This window comes from Schistocerca americana, chromosome 5, assembly GCF_021461395.2.
Source record: "Schistocerca americana isolate TAMUIC-IGC-003095 chromosome 5, iqSchAmer2.1, whole genome shotgun sequence".
In the NCBI taxonomy this organism is placed as follows: Eukaryota; Metazoa; Arthropoda; class Insecta; order Orthoptera; family Acrididae; genus Schistocerca; species Schistocerca americana.
In genome coordinates, this window is record NC_060123.1 from 614,986,745 (window position 1) to 615,011,624 (window position 24,880).

Sequence of the window (24,880 nt, forward strand, 5' to 3'; positions counted from 1 at the left end):
GAAATCAGGTTACTGGCCGAAGGGAATTCCATGGCAACTGTTTGTCCTCAGCAGTCGCACGCTCCTCTGCCATTTAGCACTCATTGAGATTTTTTTCTACCTTTGTAAAGATTTCTAGTGCTGACGCTATATCGATTTAGAAAAGATATCTGAATGGTGCGAAAAGTGGCAGTTGACCCTAAATAACGAAAAGTGTGAGGTCATCCACATGAGTGCTAAAAGGAACTCGTTAAATTCGGTTACACGATAAATCAGTCTAATCTAAAAGCCGTAAATTCAACTAAATACCAGGTATTACAATTACGAACAACTTAAATTGGAAGGAACACATAGAAAATGTTGTGGGGAAGGCTACAGAAAGACTGCGTTTTATTGGCAGAACACTGACAATGTAACAGACCTACTAAGGAGACTGCCCACACTAAGCTTGTCCGTCCTCTTTTACAATACTGCTGCTCGGTGTGGGGTTCTTACCAGATAGGACTGTCGGAGTACATCGAAAAAGTTCAAAGAAAGGCAGCACGTTTTGTATTAACATGAAATATGGGAGAGAGTGTCAAAGAAATGATACACGATTTGGGCTGGACATAAAAGAAAGGCTGTTTTCGTTGCGACGGAACCTTTTCACGAAATTCTAATCACCAACTTTCTCCTCCGAATGCGAAAATCGTTTTTTGACACCGGCCTACATAGGGAGGAACGATCACCACTATAAAATAAGGGAAATCAGAGCTCGTACGGAAAGATATAGGTGTTCATTCTTTCCGCGCGCTGTACGAGATTGGAATAACAGAGAATTGTGAAGGTAGTTCGATGAACCATCTGCCAGGCATTTAAATATGATTTGCAGAGTATCCATGTAGATGTAGATGAAGCCAAGATTCCCGTTACCTGCCCACCTAACAGATGAAGCAGAGCTGATAATCCACCATTGACGGGATACCAGGGTCGCCGAACCCATGCCAAACATAGTGTTATGTCCTAGCCAGTAATGCCAACCGAGCCCGCTGCCAAAAGGTTGGCAGCATCAAAGTCCGGACGCCGTCCGTATAAGCAGCGCCAGCGCTACAGGAAATCGCCGCAAGTCTGCGCGCGCCATCGCTGGCTTCTGGCTTCTTAAGCGCTGGAGTCGCGAGCGCTAGGACAGTTCTGCATTCGCCGCTCAGTTGTGTACTCGCCACCGAATTGTGTACTTGCTAGTCAGTTGTGTGTTCATCGCAGCAGAGTTGTTGTTTGTCGTCAGCCGACGCTGACCTAGCCGCTCCGACTTGAACTAGACAGATTTCTGTAGACACGGAGTTCACGACCTTGTTTCTGTATCTTAGTGAATAAAGATAAGTACCGACTTTTATTTAATCTGAGTGTTTGGGCTTTCATCTTTCTGTTCACTGTTCCAGCGGACCGGTCGGCCCGCTATTAAAAGTGTGGCGGTGACTTCGTAAGCCATTTCCACAGCCAAGTGTTTGTCGCTACGAACACCGCCACAAAACGTAGTCTGGCCAAGTTTACTGGGAATCTCGTCACAGAGCACGCCTGCATTTAGATATGTCACGCACTCGTCATGTCCTCTTAGCTGTGGATGTACTTAAGACTGAGGGTCAATACGACAATAATTGTGGTAGGATGTATGTGTTACTACCCAGAGGTGATATCTGTCGTTAATTTAATTCGTAACTGTACTCTGTTTTCTTTTCAGAAGAGAGGTACGTCGAGTTTTACGGATTCCATCGACCACTGCTGCTTATCCGTGACCCTGAACTCATTCGCCACGTCCTTATCAAGGATTTCGGGGCGTTCCACGACAGGGGACTGTTCATCGACGATGAAGAACCTCTCAACAAACATCTATTTTTCCTGGCAGGAAAGAAGTGGCGCCAGCTGAGAATCAAATTGAGCCCTACGTTCACATCCGGCAAACTGAAGGGCATGTTTAAGGTGAGCTGTTGTGCGACCCGTGGATAGCCCTTTTCTGTTATAGATCAAGAATCCTTGATGCAAAAACTGTTTCTTGAAAGCTTGAGAATTTTTCCTTGTGTGGGGAATGCTGGGAAAGCGCACAATCTGTTTGAACATTGTTGGAGCCTATAGGTTCAGAATCGATCATCGTTCCTTTAACCCTTTCAGACCTGAAATGTTTCTGAAGGAAGGAACATTTTTCTTTACGTGGTAATGGTTTTAGAAGGAAAATTTTTACAAAAATATGTACCCATTTTCAAAACATACTTTGTAGACTTGGCTTCATTTTATGGACTAAAATAACTAATTATGAAAGGTTCTCTGTTGTAGTAAATAAAATGACCATTCAGTAGTTACCATGCAAAATAACAACAACAGTGGAATACATCGAACCAACCACATCTGTGTATTCCAGTGGTGACGAGCTGGTGCACATTGCTACTTTGACATGCTAATATTTTCATAGTAATGCCCAGCAGCTGGCAGCGCTTTACCATAATGAGAGGGCTGAATATTCACAAATGTGTGCCTCGGGATTCCATTGGGGGGAAGTACTTCTTTTTTAGCGATGACACATTAAACATTAATGTACACAGTGGAAGCCAATGTGTCTGAAAGGATTAAGACATCGTTATTTAATAATAATACCGTTTAGTTATCTTGGGTCTTCCCCTTACATATCCATATTTCACAATGTCTGCGTTTGAGCCTAGATCCTCATTTTCTGTGATGCTGTTAGATGACATGGAGCTGATCAGCCACCATTCAACGGATTAAAGTATACAGTAACGTTTCAGTACACGTTGGAAGTCTATGTAGGATTGCGACAGAAATTCACCCTCTGTCCCCTCACAGTTAGGTTGCCATATGGTGTGTAATTTTCCCATTCTATGCATGTACGAAACTTAAAACGTCTTAACAGTCAATCGAAACGGATGTGAGATAAGGACTGAACTGCAGTCCAGGATACCGGCTCAAAACACTACGCCATCTACTCGTCATAATAACGACGTGATAGCCTGCCAGAATGTTATTTATATTCTGTATGTTTAGGCTGAAGGGCAATTTAGTGTGCAGACAATTTAGTACAGAATATGGAGTCACTTCCTTTGCATGCAACTCTTTACAACATTTGAACTGGGTTATATGCTTGTACTAGCTTTAGGTTCAGCACAAGAAAAGTAATGTACATAATGTTTTTATAGCATGTTGGAGAATGAGTATCCGAAGTAGGATTTCAGCTCAATTGTCACATCTACATCCATACTCCTCAAGCCGGCTTACATTGTGTGGTGGAGAGTACCATTTGTACCCCTGTCATTTTTCCCTTTCTCTTTTGCATTCGCAAATAGTGCGAGTCAAGAATCGCTCACTATAAACTTTCTTATGAGCTCCGATTTCTCTCCCTACGGTCATTTCATGAGACGTATGTGGGAGGAGGTATGACGGCCCTCTTCTTGCAGTGTACTGTACTGGTCCCTCTTAATATGAACAGTGATGCTCTCAGTGATACAAAGTATATATTCTGGCGCAGTTTACTAGTGCAGGTTACAAACATTCAGGAGCAAACTCGATTGATTTATGACCCCTCACCCTCCCCTTAACCTATTGTTCTGTTAATTGATTTATGACCACTGGTTATCATCCATCATTCTGAGAAACCCCCTCCACCGCTTCCCCTCTCGCTCCACCTCCCCAACCCTCTCGCAAATCCCTCGACACTAGAAGCGTACCTTTGATATCTAATACCTTAGTTGCACTAGATGTTGACAACTGTACTACATTTACAAGTAGTTTTAGAATACGTGGCGAAAAGTGATGCCATGAACACATGAACAGAAGTGACACAAAATCGGTAAAATTACGAAAATTGTCGGAAAATACGTATGAGCTGAGGGAAAATACGCCAAAATGCGGGGAAATGGTTCAAATGGCTATGAGCTCTATGGGACTCAACATCGGAGCTCATCAGTCCCCTAGAACTTAGAAATACTTAAACCTAACTAACCTAAGGACATCACACACATCCATGCCCGAGACAGGATTCGAATCTGCGACCATAGCGGTGTGCACAGTTCCAGACTGAAGCGCCCAGAACCTCTCGGCCACATCGGCCACTGCGAACATCTTGCACCATTTTACATTGTGGAACGCTTTCTCCTGGTGGGCAGATCCATTGAACGTGTCTTGATTTTTCTTTAGTCTTGCTTCCATTATGAACCACAACGTCAGAAAGGCTTCCCAGGTGCCTTTAGCATTCCTTAAGCCAAACCGACCGTCATTTAACACACGCTAAGTTTTCTTTTCTATTCTTCTGTATATTATTCTTGTCAGCAGCTTGGATGCATGAGCTGTTAAGCTGACTGTGCGATAATTCTCGCACTTTCTGGTTCTTACACTCTTCGGGAGTGTGTGGATGATATTTATGCAAAAGTCAATGGCCAGACTCATACATTCTACACACCAACATGAATAGGCGTTTTGTTGCCACTTCTGCCAATTATTTTAGAATTTCTGATGGGGAAATTATCGATCCCTTTTGGCTTATTCGATCATAAGTCTTCAAAACTCCGCTAAATGCTGATTCTAATACTGGATCATCCACCTCTTCCATCACATCAGGCAACTCCCCCTTCCCCCCCCCTCTCCCAATAGAGGCCGTCAATTTGCTCATTCCAATAATCAATTCTCTCCTCTGCATTTACCAGTGGAATTCACATTGCAATGATAATGTTATCTCTGTTGCTTTTAATTTCATCGAAGATTCTTTGCGTTTTTCTATATGCTGAGTCAGTCCTTCTGACAATAATTTATTTTTCGATTTCTTCACGTTTCTCATGCGGCGGTTTCCCCTTAGCTTCCCTGCACTCCCTACTTATTTCATTTCTAGGTGACTTGTATTTCTGTATTCCAAAATTTCCCTGAACACTTTTGTCCTTCCTTCTTTCATCGATCAACTGAAGTATTTCTTGTTACACGTAGTTTCTTCGCAGTTACCTTCTTTGTACCTATGTTTTTCTTTCCAACACCTGTGACTGCCATTTTAAGAGATGTCAGTTCCTCTTCGTTTAAACGGCCTCCTGAGATGTTCATTATAGCAGTATCTATAGCCTCTGAAAACTTCAAGCAGATCTCTACATTCCTTAGTACTTTCATATCCCACTTTTTTACGATTCTTGCTGACTAATCTCTTAAACTTCTGCGTACTCCATCACTACTAAATTGTGATTTGAGCCTATATCTGCTCAAGTTACGCCTTACAATCCAGTATCTGATTTCAGAATCTCTGCCTGGCCATGATGTAATGTAGCTGAAATTTTCCTGTATATCCTCGCCTTTTCCACGTGTATCTCCTGTTCTTGTGATTCTTGAACGGAGTATTCGTTATTACTAGCTGAAATATATTGCAGAACTCAATTAGTCTTTCTCCTCTCTCATTTCTAGTACCAAGCCGATATTCCTTCTACCCCTTCCACTGCAGCTGCATTCGAATAGCCCATGTCTACTGGATTTTCATTTCCCTTTATGTACTGCATCACCTATTTTCAGCATCCTTACATACTTTCGCTATCTCCTCATCTTCAGCTTGAAACATTGCCATACATACCTCAGCTATCGTTATCGGTTTTTGTTTGCTGTCGATTCTGATCAGAACAACCCTATCATTGAACTGCTCACAGTAACTCATCTCTGCCCTATCTCCCTATTCACACGAATCCCATTTTCTGATACTGTTGATACTACCAGATAGTCATCTCACCAGAAATCCTTGCCTTCTTTCGATTTTACTTCCCTGACACTCACTGTATCTACACTGAGCCTTAGTATTATCCTTTTCCGATTTTCTAGCTTTCCTACCACGTTCAAACTTCTGACATTAACGTTGACTTTACTCTTTCTCCCCCTTGGCAGTCCCCTCCCGGAATCTATATGGGGGGTAGTCTGAAATCTTTTGCCAATGGAGAGATCATCATGACAGTTTTTCAGTTACAGGCCACATGTGTGGATACACATTATGTGTCTTTAATGCAACGGTTTCCATTGCCCCCTGCATGTTGTTGATCTTTGCTCATTCTTCCACCTTTAGGGGCAGTTTCCCACCGCAAGAGCAAGATAGCGTCCTGAACCTCAGCAGTGGTGATGATGTGAGAACAATATAATGGATTGAAGGTTTGAACGAAGTTTGTGTTAGGGAAGGCACTGGACTTAGGTAGTCTATCTAGCTGTGGTAGTCGCAACGCTAGAGTGGTGTAATGGCTCGAAGGTCTGCCTAGCAAGCAGCAGACCTGGTTTCAAGTCGTGGCTGTGCCACAAATTGTAATTCATTGCATCGGCTTCCATCCTTATCGAAGATAAAGGAAGATAACTTGGGAGATGTAGCGCACGCTTCTTGGAGAGTATCTGCGGCTCGCACCGGGACTGGGCTGTTACCGTTCTCGAAACGGTTGTCATGAGTTTTCAGGCACGCTGAATGTTGGATAACTCCAACTGTGTGGCGGGCGGGGGGAGGGGAGGATCGTAAATTACGTTGTGTAAGTAATTAGCAAACTGACGTCGGTAAAATGGCGTTCGCTCAAGAGCGGTGTGAGCGACTACAACATGGTACCAAAAGTCGAACTTGGAGTGCACATCATCACCAGTATCCACTGCACGAGTTGCCATATATCGTGCATTGACGAACATATGAGACGATGCTCATCAGTATCCTCACTCTGACAGCGAATACATGGCGGTCATTTAGTCAGTCCAGTATAGTGAAGTCGCTGGTTCGTCAGGCTTTTACCGTTCACGACGCGGTACCATAGGGCTCGTGCATCCGCTGGAAGGAACGGTACATGGATATTCTTCAACGCTCTTGTCCAATGAATAACTGGGCGGAGGCTCTCCAACATATTGCAGGGAGGGGAGGGGATGCATTGCGAAAACAATTTGTAAAACTGTTTCACCCATGGTGCGCTCGTGTTCGGAAGAGCATCGTGTATGTGGCTGTGTATGGGTGACGTGGAAGAGCTGCGCAACACCTTATCGTAGTAGTTAATTATAAAGCGGATCTCCTGGCTTTAGCATCGACGGGACCGAGTCCTTCTGCTGAAGTGGGGAGGGTGAAAGTGTCGTAACGGACCTTAAAGATGGTTCCTGCTGATATTAAGTACCCAATGGCCACCTGAAATTGTCGCCCTAGGACCATTGGCAAGGAGAAGATTTGGGTAACGGGTTCTAGCTTGGGCACAACACTGGTGTTGCTGTAGGCCACTGGCTAGACTTTATTCAAGCTGCAGCGGCGATTCTGTTGTATGTGGGCTCATATTGACGGCGGTAGGCCTACGCCGCCATACGATAGGTATTTCCAGTGAATGTGATACCCAGGTAATGGAATTTGTCCATTGTGAGGAACGACAGTGCCCCTTTGTCTTGGAGGCCACTACCAAAGTTCATAACCGCTGAGTTGGCTACATTGAGGATGTTTCCAGAGGATCTTCCATACTGTCGGATCCATGCAATGGCGTATTGTATTTCTGTAGGTGAAAGTGCCAGGAGCAGAAGGTCATCCACTTATGCCTGGCAATGGAAAGTATGACTGTGTAGTCCCCTAGACCACAGATGCACTACTCAGTTAGTTACGGTCTATTGCCTCGCTGTTGAGGTATAAGTGTGTGGAAGAGGGTGCGGAAGAGTGACAGGGAGTGACAGACAAGAAGCTGCATCCGGCAGAGCCCACAACGTGGACACGGCATACCTCCTTCCAGCCACACAGGTGGGATGAGGTTTTCCTCACTCATCTGCCTATAGGACACAGCTCTTCAAGCGTGGCTTCTTGCTGTGGCGAGAGGACTCTTCAATGTACGGTGCTTGTGGCGTTCAGATCACTGTACGACACTTTTTAGAAGACTCTGTTTTATTTTCAGACCAGAAGAGAGGGGCTGATATGCCAACAGACCTGCCGTCTCTTTTAAGTGACCGTCAAACGAATGTGGTCAGGGATTTTATGTTTCCTAAACTTTTAGGGAGCTTTTTTTAAAGTGTTAAAATGGTGAATGGCTCACCCAGGTTTTCGTGTGGTCAGGTAGTAACATTTCTCTAAGCTGTTATTTTATCTCTTCTCTCGTATTTTTTGTTTTACTTTCCGTTTTAACATCTTTAAGGTATTTTACAACTGGCTCACCATTGTTTTTCGTATGTGGTCAGCAAGTCACAGTTCTCTATTTTAGTTGCTCTGTCGTTTTATCTAGGTGCTTCAGTCCGGAACCATGCTGTTGATACGGCGCGGGTTCGAATCGAGCCTCAGGCATGGTTGTGTGTGATGTCCTTAATTAGTTTTAGGTAGTTCTAAGTCTTGGGGACTGATGACCTCAGATGTTAAGTCCAATAGTGCTTAGTCATTTGAACCATTTCGTTTTATCTGTGTTTTCATCCGATGTATATCACCTTTTACCTTTTCTCCACTATATTACGGCATGTAAGATAGAGTGATTGTGTGGATCAACACAAATAAGGTGGGAGTGAGTGATTGAGTGACGTTTTGTGGCTTTACAATTTTAGATATTTTCTTCACATTCGTTTCTTTTAATATTTTAAGGACGCTGATAAACTCGCCACTGAATGCCCTTGAACTTCAAACACACACACATACATAAGCACACACATTTGCTTCACTGAAGAGTGATTTTGGAACTCCACCTTGCACAGAAATTCCATGCTTATGGAGCTCCTTCCGCATTTTTTTTTTTTTTGTGCTAACAGGGTTTGCAAGTGCGCCATTCAATTTTGTAGCGAGTTTTGGAGATGTCTTCTTATTTTTCGTGAAAATCCTTCTCACGGCCTTCCGACATGTTCACTTAAACACATTTTATCCACGGTGTGATCTATCCGATGCTGTATTTCCTTTTCCTGTATGCGATGTAAATCTTCAATATGATGCCTCTTGAAATACCAAACACTTCAGCCGCCTGCGTTATGGGGGCACCGACCGTGCAAGCACGACAGATTAGAATTCTCTTAGCTTCAACGTAATGCACCTACAACTACACAGAACATTCATTGTTCAGGCCACGACTGACACGTGCAACATGTTGGAGACATTACAAATGTGCTGTTAGTGGTCAAATACAGCAATGAAACCTGTTGGCTTCGCTAGCATCTGCATTCATGTTAAATATTTTTTCCACTCGCTTCGGACTTTGCGCTCGACGAGAAATTCGCGATACGTGCATGCTAAGTAAAGGGCCAAAGCTGCAGAGTAATTTCTGTAAAATCTAATTCGGATTCCATCCGCACCGGGCGATTTATTTGTTTTCAACTCTTTCAGTTGTTTCTCTGCCCTAGAGATGCCTATTTCTGTGTCCTCCTGTAAGTAGGCTGTTTATGTTTTCTCTATGTAAGTAGGCTGTTTATGTTTTCTTATTAGCAACGTTACGTAGCGCTCAATATGAAAATCACTGGCTGTGCTGTGTGCAGTCTGTGGCTAGTTTGCATTGTTGTCTGCCATTGTAGTGTTGGGCAGCGGCAGCTGGCTGTTAACAGCGCGTAGCGTTGAGCAGTTGGAGGTGAGCCGCCAGCAGTGGTGGATGTGGGGAGAGAGATGGCGGAGATTTGTAATTTGTCATGAACTGATATATATATTATGACTTGTGATGATATCAAGGTAAATACATTGTTTGTTCTCTATTAATATCTTTCATTTGCTAACTATCCCTATCAGTAGTTAGTGCCTTCCATAGTTTGAATCTTTTATTTAGCTGGCAGTAGTGGCGCTCGCTGTATTGCAGTAGCTTGAGCAGCGAAGATTTTTGTGAGGTAAGTGATTTGTGAAAGGTATAGTTAAATGTTAGTCAGGGCCATTGTTTTGTAGGGAATTTTGAAAGTCAGATTGCGTTGCGCTAAAAATATTGTGTGTCAGGTTAAGCACAGTCCTGTATAAATTGTTCAAAGGGGACGTTTCATATGTCGACCCTTAGCCTAGGATACCTCACTGGAATCTTCTGATTTTTCTTGTAGTTTGTGTATTTAGTGTAGCTTTTGTTTATTGCTAGCGCGTAATTGTAGAGAGAATCTCCTTTGTAGTTGTAGCCTTTCATTGTTGTACAGTAAAACAGTTGTGGCATGCATATAGATTTGCACCAAGTATTTCGCAGCTGTAATTAACTAGATATTATTTTCAGTGTTATGTTAATGTGTTCTCTTATTTTTGCTCTTCAAATTGTGTTTTTCTGTGTTGTCGTGTGAAATACTGTGACAATAATGGCGTGTGAAAAACGTAATACTAGGCTCCAAAGTAAACTGAGAAATGACAGTGAAAATGAGAGCAGTGTGTTAGCGCCACCGAGTTATGAATTAACTGATGTTCAAAGTAGTAATTTGGTAATTGTGCATAGGGAAATGGAGCGGGCGGCAAACAATGGCGTGGACAGTGAAACAATTAGTGAAGAGGGAAGCATTATCGATCGATCGGTCGGCAACAGCTCGCCTCAGGAATCCGAAATGACAGGACACAATTTCGCAAATACTGTAGATTCAGGTTTTGGGTCATCACCGTTTTCTCAAATAAGTCAAGACACATTTTCTGCTTGTCAAAATGTGAATGTTGTCGGTGCAAATGCACTGCCGAAAAGCGTAGAGAAACAGATTCCAGACACTAATACATTATTATTGCAATTAATGCAACAAATGGAACAAAATCAGAGACAAACACAGCAACAGTTAGACACAGTGGAACAAAATCTCAAAAAGTTAGACACAATGGAACAAAATCTTCAAAAGTTAGACACCACACTTGAACAAACACGTGAAGATTTAACTAGTGAGTTACATAACATTGAATCGAAACGTCAAAAAGTCTGTAATGACGTAAAATCACAAATTTGTGAGCATTTCCAACCTATTTTTTTCGCGGCATGAAAATGCATTACAGAATCATGAAGCAGCCATAAAAGAACTGCAAACTATTTTTCATGAAAATCACAACACCTTGCAAGCTAAAATTGACTCAGTTGCATCTACCGATTCGGTTACGCAACTTGCAAAAACTCAGGAAAACTTAAAGGTCACAGTAGACACGATTGCAACACAAATGGACACTCTGAAACTTGGTTCAGAAAAACATACAGAGGAAATGATTTCACTATCGGATAAAGTAGCCGAACTTTCAGATCAGTTCCCTAACTTATCTACAAAGGTAGATGATGATCTGAACGACACAACACCTGTAGCCTTCACTGACACAGAAGAGTATGAACAAATTAGAAAATTCAAACAAAATCAAAATCAAATCAATACACAGTACAAAAGAGAAATCCAGGAAGTGCAAGATCAGTTGGCACAAGTAGTACAAGAATTACGTATTTTAGAGGACACTCGCGCCCCAATACGGGAAGAGGGACATACAAATACGGAACAGACACAAAATAACAACACAGGGCACTTCGGAAATTGTGAAAGAAATTGGCAAGGCGCATTGGATTTTGAGATGGAACCGCCGAAACGAAGTAACAATGCCCGACATGCGACTCGCCGACATGACGATTTTGACTATAAGCTGTTCATTACTACACGTAAATTCAAAACATTTAAGAATTCTGGCAACGACATTCATCCACAAGCATGGCTCCATCAATTCTCTCATTGTTTTCCTCCCAACTGGTCGTTGGAACACAGATTAGAATTTATGTGTGGCTACTTAGAGAACGAACCAGCTGTAAGAATGCGATCGGTAATTCACGATTGCCACAGTGAAGGAGAGTTTTACCATGCCTTCCTCTCAGCATATTGGTCTCAAGCTACACAAGACCGTGTAAAACATAGCATCATAATGATGAAACGTTTCGAACAATCTGAATTTTCCAGTCTTATGAAATATTTTGAAGACATGTTGCATAAGAATCAGTATCTTTCAAACCCATACAGCCCCTCAGAACTCATCCGCATTTGCTTAATCAAACTGCCTGAACATTTACGACATATTATTTTGGCAGGACGTTGCAAAGACGACATTGAAGCATTTCAGGGACTCTTACAAGAATTAGAAATTGACACTGACAATCGCGGAACGCGAAACCAGGAACACAGCAATTACAGGTCACATCCGTCGCAATTCCGCGATGAAAGAAGTAATAACTTTACACGACAAGGCTATTCTCACAACACAAATCGTGACCAAAACAGACACTACCCGTACGACAACCGTTGGCAGAGTAGTAATAATTACAGGGAAAGATCACCTCTCCGCGGTAGCGACTATCACAGAGACAATCAGAGAAACAGACAATATGGGAACCAAAATAATTATTATCAAGGGAGACAGAATAACTTCAGACGCAACAGTTCAGCGCGGAGTTACGATTCAGGGAGAAATTCTCCACCACGTGACCGACAAGGAAGAAACTACGGATTCTACCGAAATGACGACAGACGATATGATCATAACGACAGACGTCAATTGCATCAGAACTGGCGGGATTCAAACAGAGCAGGGCCCTCTCGGCAAGGCGAATTTGTAGAAGTTAGGTCTCCTAATCCCAATAACGACGCGCGCCAACAAAGAAACAGACAATGACTCACACCGCAGGCAGCCGCGTGCGCCGGCTGGCTCAGAGAAAAATAACATTGACGCTAACCTTGAGCAAGATTCCAGTATTCTTTACGGGCGAATACCGCATGATAATTGCATTCAAGTTGAAATTCTGCGTACTAGGAAGAGTAAAGGTTTACACCATATTTCACATGTAAAACCGTTTATTGAAAGATAATCTGCTTTTTAACTTTGTCTTTGCCATAAAACGTTTCACTTCACGTTACTAGTATGCTTTAGAAACTGTTACCATGCAACAATGTTTGAAGTTCAATATCCAGCCAAGAACCAAGAGAAATTATTTAAACAGAAATTATGAATGCATTGTTATTGCGAACTGACGACACAGTGTAATTGTGTGTGTACATTCTTGCTTGTTAGTTGTACGATTAGAACATTTACCAGTACTGCTAATGAGATTTTAATGCAACATTTTGGTTTACTTGAAAATACATTCCGGATTTAAAGTACTTTCTGAGAGATACCAGATGACACAGAGGTTAGTTTATGTGACAGCTACACGATTTTTATCACGACGCTACTAATGAGTGACAATTTACAATGTTGCTTTTGCAGTGTATCTGTTTTATATCTGCACAGTTTTCTGAATTCTTCTAGGAAGAAAAACATGTTTTAGTAGTAACTTTTGTGGTATAGCAACAATGAGACAGCCTTTTTCGTGGCATAACAATACGTTACTGTACAGTACTTTCCTCATCACGGCAATAAGCGTAATAACTAAGATATCTATACGTAAAGCATTTCACTTTTGTGTATCATGAGGTAAGTACATTGACTTTAGCAGAACTTTGCTTACAGAGGACGATAACTACGACAGTTCCACAGAATTATCTTACAGCAAGACGCGCATTTAGCGCTACAGGACACGCATTTGAGTGATTAATCTTATACTTAAAACACTTATTTTCAAAGATTTTTTAATTACAAAGAAAGTTTTCCGTGATACATTTCATTCCATTGCTGTAATTTGTAACACCTGAGGGTATAATTACATTTATCCTCAGGGGGGTACATGCTTACTTTGTGTACCATGTGTGTGGCAACCACAAGGAACCCTAGCTAATATGGTATTTGCTTATACAACTTTACACATAGGTACCATATTTCTCTAACACACAATTTACACAGCTGTCTGATCATTTAACTGAGAGAGACAAACATTTTTTTTCTACATCAGTGACACATGTTTACGCAATACACAGTTGGGTAACTTCACACTTATGAAACTGTATTTTATCTGTACTTTGTAAACTGTTCATATTTTTTCGGAATCATTGTGATACTATGAGAGCTTTGAATGATGTATTTGGTAAGGGAGCATGATTTTAAAGTACGTTTGAGGCAGATGACACTTTTGACATGAGCAGAGAATTTTCTTTAGGTTTGGAAGTATTGCAGAAAGCTACGACGATTTTGATATTTGACTGAGGTGTTAATGATGTTATTTTTACGACGACGATGTGTATTATGCTGCTGAGGTATGTTTATGATTAATAGGCTGAGGCTATATGAGTTATTTGATTATGCTTCATATTTATAATGACGAAATATTGACGAGTGTCGATGGATACGTAGATGTGTAATAAGGTAAGAAATAAGGAGTAGGGGTTAGGGACTCTGATTTATGAAAAGGTTGTTGGAAACCAAGAATCGTACTTTAAGAGTTATGAAATGTGTGTCTATATGCATGAATGTATCACAATGCCACTGAAAATTTTTTTGGACACTGTTATATTTATAGGGTTTTGTTTCTACAGATTTGCAACGCTAATTCTTGACCTGTGAAATATTTTTATATGAGACTACCACGGTAGCAGAATCTCCTGTCGTAAATATTTCCGTACGAAAGTTAAGTGACCACCTGCACGTAATGCGTCGCGGGCACCCAGCTGTGTCAGACGCCTGGAGAAAAAGCCATTATTGTGAGCCCTTTTCAGCGGCACCGGTAGCACAAAAAAAAAGGGGAGGCCATTATCCTTGGAAATATTTTTACATCTGCACACCTGATTATGACAAGCGTCTTTCTACGAGAGTTGAGAGAATTTCTACTAACTTATGAAATGTCACATGACTATTGAATGATATTTTTATGCTTTGGTTTGCGTAATTGCTTATTTCATTTGATACCTGTTTTTCAGCTGCGTTGCAGCATTGCTTTTATAAAATAAAATGCATTTGCTAATGTGAACACTTTCTGTCAACAGATCTATTAAATAATTATTTTATGATCCACATTCTTTAAAAAAGGAGCACTTGGAAAGGAAAGAACAATAAGAAGGAACTAGTAACTGCATTCATAATTTTCTTTTCAAGTAATTGGTAACTTTTTGGTAGAATAACTTCTTGTGGTGCACCATTTTAATTACATAGACATTAAGATGTGAATATACATTTCCCTTATCTGCATTGTTGTTTAGTGTAATATTTTTTCTGCTTGCGCTATGTCATGTTTAGGTATAAGTTGCTGCTGTTTGCCAGGCATAGTGTTATTGAATTTGACTTTTGCTCATTTATGCTGCTAGCTTTGCCAATTTGCATTTTTTTGCATTGCTGTTTGTGTTGATTTGTTATGTGATGCTGCATTGCCTCGTCCCTTAGTTTAGCATCTGAGCTCAGTAGATTTAAGTTAGCTTAAGAGGGGGTAGACTATAAGAGAATGAGTTGCGATGAATTGGAAGAAATGCATTGAGAATTAATACGAAAAAAGTACATAAAACAGGTTTAGGTAGGATTTTCTTGGAAATAAATGTTGAGGTAAGAAATGGGTGAACATATAAATACAGAAAGCATGCTTGGATAGAATTTTTTTTGGTGGAAACAGAGGATGAAATAAGAGGAAAGATATATGAAGTTTTGGGTTGGACTGCAGTACCAAATGTTACACTGAAAACGAACCCTGTCCTTTCCTATTGGTGTTATCCCACTATGTGTTTGTGTACCCTTGAGTATTTGTTTTCTTCCTGTCTCTGTGTACTGTTTCATAGAATTTTTTTTCTCTTCTAATACTAAGCTATATTCACTATGAGGAGGAATACTGTTATCCTCAAATATAAGTTGCATTAATAATATGTTATTTTCTTTGTAAAGTTGTTTACAATTCTGTTCTGTTTCAATGTTCATGTGTGAAATTAATGTTTCGAAAACTATTCTCATTATTTTATGTATGTACTTATGTCACTATTTTTGTAACACTCATGTATATGTTTATTTCTATTCTTTTGTAAAGCCTGTACTACAAATGTTATCTGTATTATTATGTTTTTAATGATGTATTCTGTACCTTTGTTATTGTATTCTCATGTTATAAAATTGTAATTGACACCAGTTTATCAAACTAACATGTAAGCATTCATTTCACTGCACACATTTCCGTTGGTCATAGTATATGGACAATATGTGAGAAGTAGGGACTGTTAGTGTTTGCACGTGTGTTAATAACTCAGCAAGGGACTGGATAACAGCATTGCTGGTTCTAAGGACAATTTCAAAAACTTTGTGAGTGCACAAGTGGTGGTTATGGCCTTGCTACATTATCCGGAAGACTCTTCAATGGTGATTGTGCACCTGCACAGTCACAACAGATGGCTGCTGACCATCTCTACAAGGACTGCAGTGGGTCTGCATCTATGATGACCTACCAACGCCATTATTTCTACAAGGACTGCAGTGGGTCTGCACCTCTGGTGGCCCACCAATACCACAATCTCTACCAGGACTCCAGTGGGTCTGCTCTGTGATGACCTACCTACCAATATTCTTCCAAACTTCGAATGACTCTGCTGTGGGTTTGCTCTGTTGTGGCCCATTACCTGTCTGCATGTCGAGAGTCAGCACTGTCTTTCCGTTGGAAGGTCAACACTACTTCTTCAAGACTGCATGGAAATCCACTACTTCTATGTGCATTTTCTTTTACTGCTTGGACTTTGAGAAAAACTCTGCATTTTTACTGTGATGAACAATGTGGACTGTCTTTATGGACTGTGAGAAATTTTGATCTTTTGACCAACATAATATTAATAAGTGTGTGCATTTTATATCTTTGTTACTGTAATTGTGAAAAATTTTTGTCAAATCTGTATTGGCCAGTGCCCAACACCATTTGTAAAAATTTTTGTGGGGAGCATGGGGGCTATGTAAGTAGGCTGTTTATGTTTTCTCTATGTAAGTAGGCTGTTTATGTTTTCTTATTGGCAACGTTACGTAGCGCTCAATATGAAAATCACTGGCTGTGCTGTGTGCAGTCTGTGGCTAGTTTGCATTGTTGTCTGCCATTGTAGTGTTGGGCAGCGGCAGCTGGCTGTTAACAGCGCGTAGCGTTGAGCAGTTGGAGGTGAGCCGCCAGCAGTGGTGGATGTGGGGAGAGAGATGGCGGAGATTTGTAATTTGTCATGAACTGATATATATATTATGACTTGTGATGATATCAAGGTAAATACATTGTTTGTTCTCTATTAATATCTTTCATTTGCTAACTATCCCTATCAGTAGTTAGTGCCTTCCATAGTTTGAATCTTTTATTTAGCTGGCAGTAGTGGCGCTCGCTGTATTGCAGTAGCTTGAGCAGCGAAGATTTTTGTGAGGTAAGTGATTTGTGAAAGGTATAGTTAAATGTAAGTCAGGGCCATTGTTTTGTAGGGAATTTTGAAAGTCAGATTGCGTTGCGCTAAAAATATTGTGTGTCAGGTTAAGCACAGTCCTGTATAAATTGTTCAAAGGGGACGTTTCACTCCATACGAGAGTCTGTTCGACTATCAAACGATGGTATGTCTGTACGATCCTTCTTATGAACGATTTCTTTCTTTTTGTTATCTTCTACTGTTACACCAGACTGACCAATGGCTCACTGGGTAGAAGCCATCGATCAGCTTAGCCGTTTTACTTAGGACCAGAGTTTTCTTGGGTTCTCGGCTAAATCCTTTGCTGATGTATGACGGTGGTCGTTGTCGTATGCTTCGTCCATAGCTCTTTTTACCCACGCATACCTCTATTAACTATTGCCAGTCGTCATTCGCTCATTCTCTTTTGAACCGAGAGTGCAACGATACTCATTCCTAAACATTTTCCAAAGCTGTTGTTAAACCACGGTGGATTTTTCCGTCCTTAATCCACTTTCTCGGCATTGATCTCCAGAGCGCGATTTGCAAAACTGTTTAAACTTTGCCAATAATTTCTCCTCTACTTTCATGATATCAGTTCTAAATGGTCTCCATTCATTGTCTAAGACGGATGCTAGCAACTGCCTATCAGCTCCTTCTACCAAAAATACTCTCTTAACCATCTTGACTGATTTATTAACTTTAGTAACCATAGTCGCTATGATGACATCGCGGTCATTAATCCCTGTCTCTATACGGACACCGTCGATAAGATCAGGCCTCTTGAAGCTACAAGGTCTAAAATGTTTCCATTATGTGTGAACTGTCGCTCTAACTATTCAAAACAGTTTTTGGAAAAAAATGTTGGAAAGTATTTCGCAAGAATTCCTGTCCGCACCCTCTGTAATGAATCTGTAGACGTCCCAATCTATACTCGGTCGGTTAAAGTCATCTCCAACTAATACTGGATGATCTGGGTATTTCCGCGATACTGAGCACAGACATTCTTTGAATGATTCTAAAACTGTTACGGCGTCATCGGATGGCCGGTAAAAGCATCCAACATCCAACTTGGTTTCACGTAGATCTGTTACACGCATCCAAACAACTTCACTGTCACGCTCAAAATCCATCTCATTAGAGGCAATATTTTCTTAAATTGCAGTGAACACTCATCCTCCCATGCCATCTAATCTCTCTTTCCGATATACCTTCCATGACTCGTTAAAAATTTCAGAGCTTTCTATCTTGGGTTTCAGCCAACTCTTATTCCTGATAATAATTAGAGTTCGACACTGTGGGAATCAGTAAATTCGCTGACTTTCCACGAATACTTGGACAGTTTACTGATAGAGTTTTAGCAGTTGCGTGTCTTTACCCTGAACCTGGTCAGATTTCGTTACCTGGATGTCCACTGGCGAGTGTTCATCAGTGTGCCTCAAATCACGGCCGAGCCTAAAAAAAACCACATGTGCATTCCATAAGTACTCTACTACCCGAGCAGCTGCTTCCTCTATGTAGCACACCCCTGGTCTATCAACAGAAGCCTACAACTCTCCACCCAATAACGCAGGTCCAGAAAATCTACAGCCAAGACCGTTGAAGATTCAACGAAGACTTTGTTTTGGGACCCTCCACTCAGTTCCAAACCAAAAGACGCCAACAAACTCTGAGAACAACAGTGCTTGCACACCATGCGTGAGGCTAGCAGCCTTCACCACCTCTGCCAGCTGCCCATATGAACTGAGGGCGGCCTTAGAACCCAAGCAGCAGACCTCACTGGTGCTGACATAAGCGTCCTGTACGCTTGATAGCCGCAGGGAGGGCCTCGCATGCAGCTCAGATGATGCCTCATGATACACACACCGAGTGCACTCTGGCTTTCTTTTCGGCCTTGAATGTTATTTACTTAAAAGGCTTCATAACGCACCTAACATTGAAGCTCCCAATAACTGGCAAACGCTTCACCCCGTGTGCCTGGTCAGACCCTGCTGAAGGAGCCAGTCACAGGGTGAATGGGCGAGGCCAAATGGCCAGCCTCCATAATGACCCTCCGCCTGGAGCAATGTGAATGCATTACAACCCGCCACTCAGACTGCAGTGATGGCGGATCGCCCTGTTGGGTCCACTTGGAGAAGCCTCAATGGCAGAGCCTGTGAGCTAAACAACAGACACCTGAAGTGTCCTATGTCATATGCCAGATGCTCCGCTACTGCTGCATCTCAGGAAGCAGCCTGAAGATGCCTGATAGTACCCAAAAGCTGCTTCAGCTGTTTACACACTATGGACAGCTCCTCCTGCATCCACACACAGCATGCGGGCGTCCTTTCCATCCCAGCACTAGTAAGAAAACACAGAAAGAGCTAAATACGTAACTTGAAGTAGCAGACGAGTGTAGGAACCTGACTGGGCTGAAACAAACTGTTGCTGGCTCTTCAAAACAAACAAATGAATAACAACTGCGCCACAGGCAGTCGGAAGTTACAGTTTAAGCCTCTAACTGTCTCCTGCTATACACCTGCAGACAGCAAGCTGTCTATTTAACTCTTTTTGTGTTTCCTTACCAGTTTAACTCTTAAGTTGCAAGCGCGTCTTTTTTTTTTATTTTGGGAGGTGCATATATACATGCACATATAAATGCATTTACATGTATGTATTTATGTGTATCTACATAAATATACACATGGATATTTGTATATGTTCTCTTTGAGGCAAAAAACGACGCACCATGAAGGAATTATCCAAATGGGATGGAAATTAGTAGATGTGATGCACATGTAGAGACAAACTTCGTGTTCTGCCTTACGGCAGGTCTTGTCAAGGGGGAAGCCTCGTCAGAGAGGTCCACCACATGAACGTCTAGGGAAGTAATTCCAGTGGTGGTTTCCCGTTGCCTTCCACTGATGATGATGAAATGATAATGATGACAAAACAACACCCAGTCCCTGAGCGGAGAAAATCTCCAACCCAACCGGGAATCGAACCCGGGCCCCTTGCTGTGACAGACCACCGTGCTGACCACTCGGCTATCACGGGCAGACCATGTAGAGACAAACAAATAATTTCAGAAAAATTGGAAGATTTATTCTAGAGACAGGGCACACTGAGCAAGTCAATAACGCATTGGTCCGCCTCTGGCCCTTATGCAAGGAGCTGTTCAGCTTGGCACTGGTTTACAGGGTTGTTAGGTGTCCTCCTGATGGATATCGGCCCAAATTCTGTCCAATTGGCGCGTTAGACTGTCGAAACCCAGAGATGGTTGCAGAGCCTTGCCTATAATGCCCCAAACATTCTCAGTTGGGGAGAGATGGATGATTGAAGTTCCAGAACCATGGGTGGCCTGTGCAGCGAACCAACGACGAAACCGTGCTGCAGAAAGGCTGTTGGTAGTACCACCGGAACGTGATACCGCGATCACTGTCAGAGATCTCTTCTCCACCTTCAAGTGAATATACCTCCCTCAGAATGCATTTCCGGCCATATACCTACATTACTTTTTTTTGTTCCTTGTATTCCCAGGGATTATGTTCTGCAGTTTGTCCCCTCTTAGCAAAATCAGTCTGTACATTGTTAACAGTACTGGTCCTATAACATTCTTCAGGGGTACTCCAGAAATAACCTTCAATACTGTTGATCTTGTACCGTTAAGAATAAAGAATTAAGTTATTTCTTATAAAAAAAATCTTGAATCCAGTCACAAAAACATGCAAGTTTGCTGAAACACTCTTCTCTATTATGGACGCTGACGAAGTGTATCTGTCTGTGACAGGCGATCCAGGACTGCGGGCAAGAGATGGTGGACGTGATGGGGGGGAGATGGTGGACCGCGGTGAGTCGGTGGAGGTGCGCGAGCTGATAGCACGGTTCACCACTGCCGTCATCTCCTCCGTCGCCTTCGGTCAGGAGTGCAACTGCCAGCGGAACTCAGACCACGAGTTCCGGCAGTGGGGACGCACGATCTTTGAGCCCACTTGGCAAGCAGCCATCTCTTTCGTTCTGAACTTCGTCAGCCCAACATTAATGGAGTATCTAAGGTGAGACCTGCAACGCTCCGTTCCACCAGAGGAATCTCTTTGATATGAGGAGCCTCAAGGCGCCATAGATAAGAGTCTAGTACCATGCTCCAGAGGGTACCTGTTCAAATCCTCACCCAGTTACGTAGATTTAGCTTTTCTGTAGTTTCTCTATATCCCTTAGGGCAAACGTTAGAAAGATTTCTTTAGAAAGACACGTCTGAAATCGCTTCCCAATTCAAGCTTTCGTTTCGTCTGTAGTGCCTTGTTTGTCAATAGAACATTAAATCCTAATCGTCCTCTTTCAGAGTTTGGATGTGATGGACAACACTCTGCATATCACAAACATGGCGCATCCCCTTTGTGTTGCTGCCGAATTCACTTCCCAGGGTCTCAAAAGTAATGTTTTGAAGCTACGTCCATTTCACGACGTCTTCATGGACTATTAATGCTTCTATACACTTATCGTGGAGATACTGGACTTGCTAGAAAAAGTAAATTCTTATGGCCTTGCACTACTTCACTGTGTATCGCTGCCTACAGGGTGTTTTCATGACAGTGGTCCAAACATTCAAGAATGATGCGAAGAGCATGTCTGCCAGTTTGAGATTCTAAAAACAGCCAAGCCGACAGTTATGAAGTCAAGAAGTGTTGTGGGATAACTCAGCCTGTGGAACATGAAAGCCTACAAATCTTTGTTTGTACAAAGCAATAAACTCTCATGTTCTATACTTTGTGGTTATCATGTAGTCATTGAACATATCAAGAGAGTGAAACAAGCAACTTTCACGCGTTTTACCATTTCGTGCGCTCTTAGAATATGACCGTATTGATGTTCGGTGGGGTTCCTTACTTCAAATCTTTGTTCAACTATATGTAGTCGGTCACTTTGGTGCGCTAACTTCTTTGAAACGAGAGGTGAAGTTATCTCTGGCGATTACCTCCATGGCGCCGCGCGAGATTAGCCGAACGGTCTGGGGCGCTACAGTCATGGACTGTGCGGCTGATCCCGGCGGAGTTTCGAGTCCTCTCTCGGGCATGGGTTTGTGTGTTTGTCCTTAGAATAATTTAGGTTAAGTAGTGTGTAAGCTTAGGGACTGATCTTAGCAGTTAAGTACCGTAGGATTCACATACATTTGAACATTTGATTTTTGATTACCTCCATGGGCATCTGTGACTGGAAAGTGTCGTACTTTCTTATCCATCTTCTTGGGCATCGCCAAATTCGCATCGACCGATGTGCAGCACGACGGAGTGCTACGTTGTTGCAATTACCGTGCTCAAAGACGATTTACCTTTTTCATTTCGTTCTTTCCGATTACAAGTCACTAACTGTTCTTCGGCAGTGGTTCTGCTAAAACTGTGTTGAAACAAACAGCTGCAGTCTTGGGGCGTAACTGGTGAATGATCAGAACATGGCCCTCAAGCCACCCTGGTGTTACAGTAATTGCTTTTCTGTTCTGGTGATTTTGTCTCACCACGGACAAGGCATGGCTGACGCCATTAACTTAACGACCTAGAACAGAGGCGTTTGCGTAGAGTTGTAGTGCTAACAGAAAAAAACAAGACGGCATAAAATAACCGCAGAAATCAACGTAGGACGTATGACGAACGTATCCGTTAGGACAGTCCAGCGAAAATTGGCGGCAGACAACCGACGCGAGTGTCTTTGCCAACAGCAGGACATCGCCTGCAGCTCCTCTCCTGGGCCTGTGACCATATTGGTTGGACCCTAGACGACTGGCAAACCATGGCCCTGTCAGATGAGTCCCGATGTTAGTTGTTAAAATCTGATGATAGTGTTCAAGTGTGGCTCACACCCCACAAAGCCATGGTCCCGAGCTGTCAATAATGCACTGTGCAAGCTGGCGGTGGCTTCGTAATGATATGGACTATGTTTATACTGAATGGACCGAGTTCTCTGCTCAAACTGATCCAATCACTGACTGACAGTGGTTATGTTTGGCAACTTGGAGACCATTTTCAGCCATTCACGGACTTCATGCTAACAACGAAGAAATTTTGATGGATGATAATCTGCCATATCACCAGGACACAACTGTTGGCGATTGGTTTGAAGAACGTTCTGGACAGTTCGATCAAATGTTATGGCTACCTATCGAACGTTTATGGGACACAATCGAGAGGTCAGTTCGTGCAGAAAATCCTTCACTGGCAACACCTTCGCAGTTATCGAAGGCTATAAAGGCTGAATGGTCAATTTTCAATTTCCTCCTTACATAATTTTCATGTATGAAGTCACGTTCATCTGGGGCAGAATGCTCAACGGATGCAGTAGTTATATGTCTCCACTGGTCTCGTCGTCCATGGGTTTTTAAAGCCTACTGTTCCTTTAGCGTCCTTCACAACAGAATGTCATATACATCCTCTGAGTATGTTTGCCATTCTTCCTGGTGATGCATTTTTGATGGCCAGTAATGTATTAACAGATCACTAAACTGGCACATGACTTCACCATAACCGACCATGAAGTCTCAAACAGCCGACGTTTGCTTATTGTTATCGGCATTACCTGAACACTATCAACAGAAATCTGCTTGGATTGCGTCCATCTGGCGATTAGACTTTTCTTGACCCCACACTATGGAACAAATTGATATGGACTTGCTAGCAGTCACGTGCCAGCACACATCGTTCTTCCTGCTTCCTGCCACTGTACTAGTGATGGTTCACAGTCTTTTCTCGCTTCTTGTTAACCTTCACAAACTAAGTAACGAGTCTATTACATTGGCCACTGTGTATATAATGTGGGATATGTTAGGTAAGTAATCTCCTTCCACAGTGGAAAAGGAGGAATTGTTGATAGAATCTTTGCTTTAAGCCGGTCGGAGTGGCCGAGAGTTGTAGGCGCTTCAGTCCGGAACCGCGCGACCGCTACGGTCGCAGGTGCGAATCCTGCCTCGGACATGGACTTGTGTGGTGTCCTTAGGTTAGTTAGGTTTAAGTAGTTCTAAGTTCTAGGGGACCAATGACCTCAGAAGTTAAGTCCCATAGTGCTCAGAGCCATTTGAATTTTTTTTGCTTTAATAATAAATAACTTATATTTCTTTTCTAGAATCAAGGGAGGAGGATCGAATGTCAGCAAATATTTCCAGCAGATGGTTGCAGACACTGTCGCTTACAGAGAGAAGAACAACCTTAGAAGGAAAGACTTCATGGACCTTCTCATTCAGCTCAAAAACAAGGGTTACGTCGACCCTGATAAAGGAGAGACAGTGGAGAATGGACAGCAGAAAGGAGTAGGCACCACCGACAGTAAGTTCCTCTTCTACTTTTTCTCGTTAGTATTTACCTACACACCCGCAGTGCCCTCTTTTTCTGAGGGCCTTCTTGTTTTTGTGCCTTTGTCCCGATCGGCGCAGGGTCGGCATATCCACATCCACATATCCTTCCTGTCATCATACCATTAGCCCTCCAAGACGAAATATTTGCTCCTCAACTGTCTGTCTGTAGTGATGTTCACATAAAAGTGAGCAACGTTTTCTAAATGTTTGCGAATCGTATAACTGAGGTGGGAATTGGGTACCAGCCCGTTATTCACCTAGACGAATGAGGGAAACCGCAAAAAAGAACCACATCCAGGCTCCCCAGCACACCGACCCTCGTCATTAATCCGCCAGGCAGAAACGATCCGGGACCGCCGCACCTCCTATCCTGGTATCAACGCCATAACGTGCACGGCTATCCGGACGGGTGGTCTCTGCCTGACG

General features: G+C 42.4%; 1 protein-coding gene across 1 annotated transcript in view; it reads left to right on the forward strand.

Annotated features, from left to right (window-relative positions):
• Nucleotides 1-24,880, forward strand: part of LOC124616589 (cytochrome P450 6k1-like) — a 72,169-nt gene that overhangs the window by 26,452 nt on the left and 20,837 nt on the right. The window contains exons 2-3 of the mRNA XM_047144909.1: nucleotides 20,906-21,170; nucleotides 24,226-24,425. Coding sequence (XP_047000865.1) covers nucleotides 20,906-21,170; nucleotides 24,226-24,425 — 465 coding nt within the window. The remainder of the gene's footprint in view (nucleotides 1-20,905; nucleotides 21,171-24,225; nucleotides 24,426-24,880) is intronic.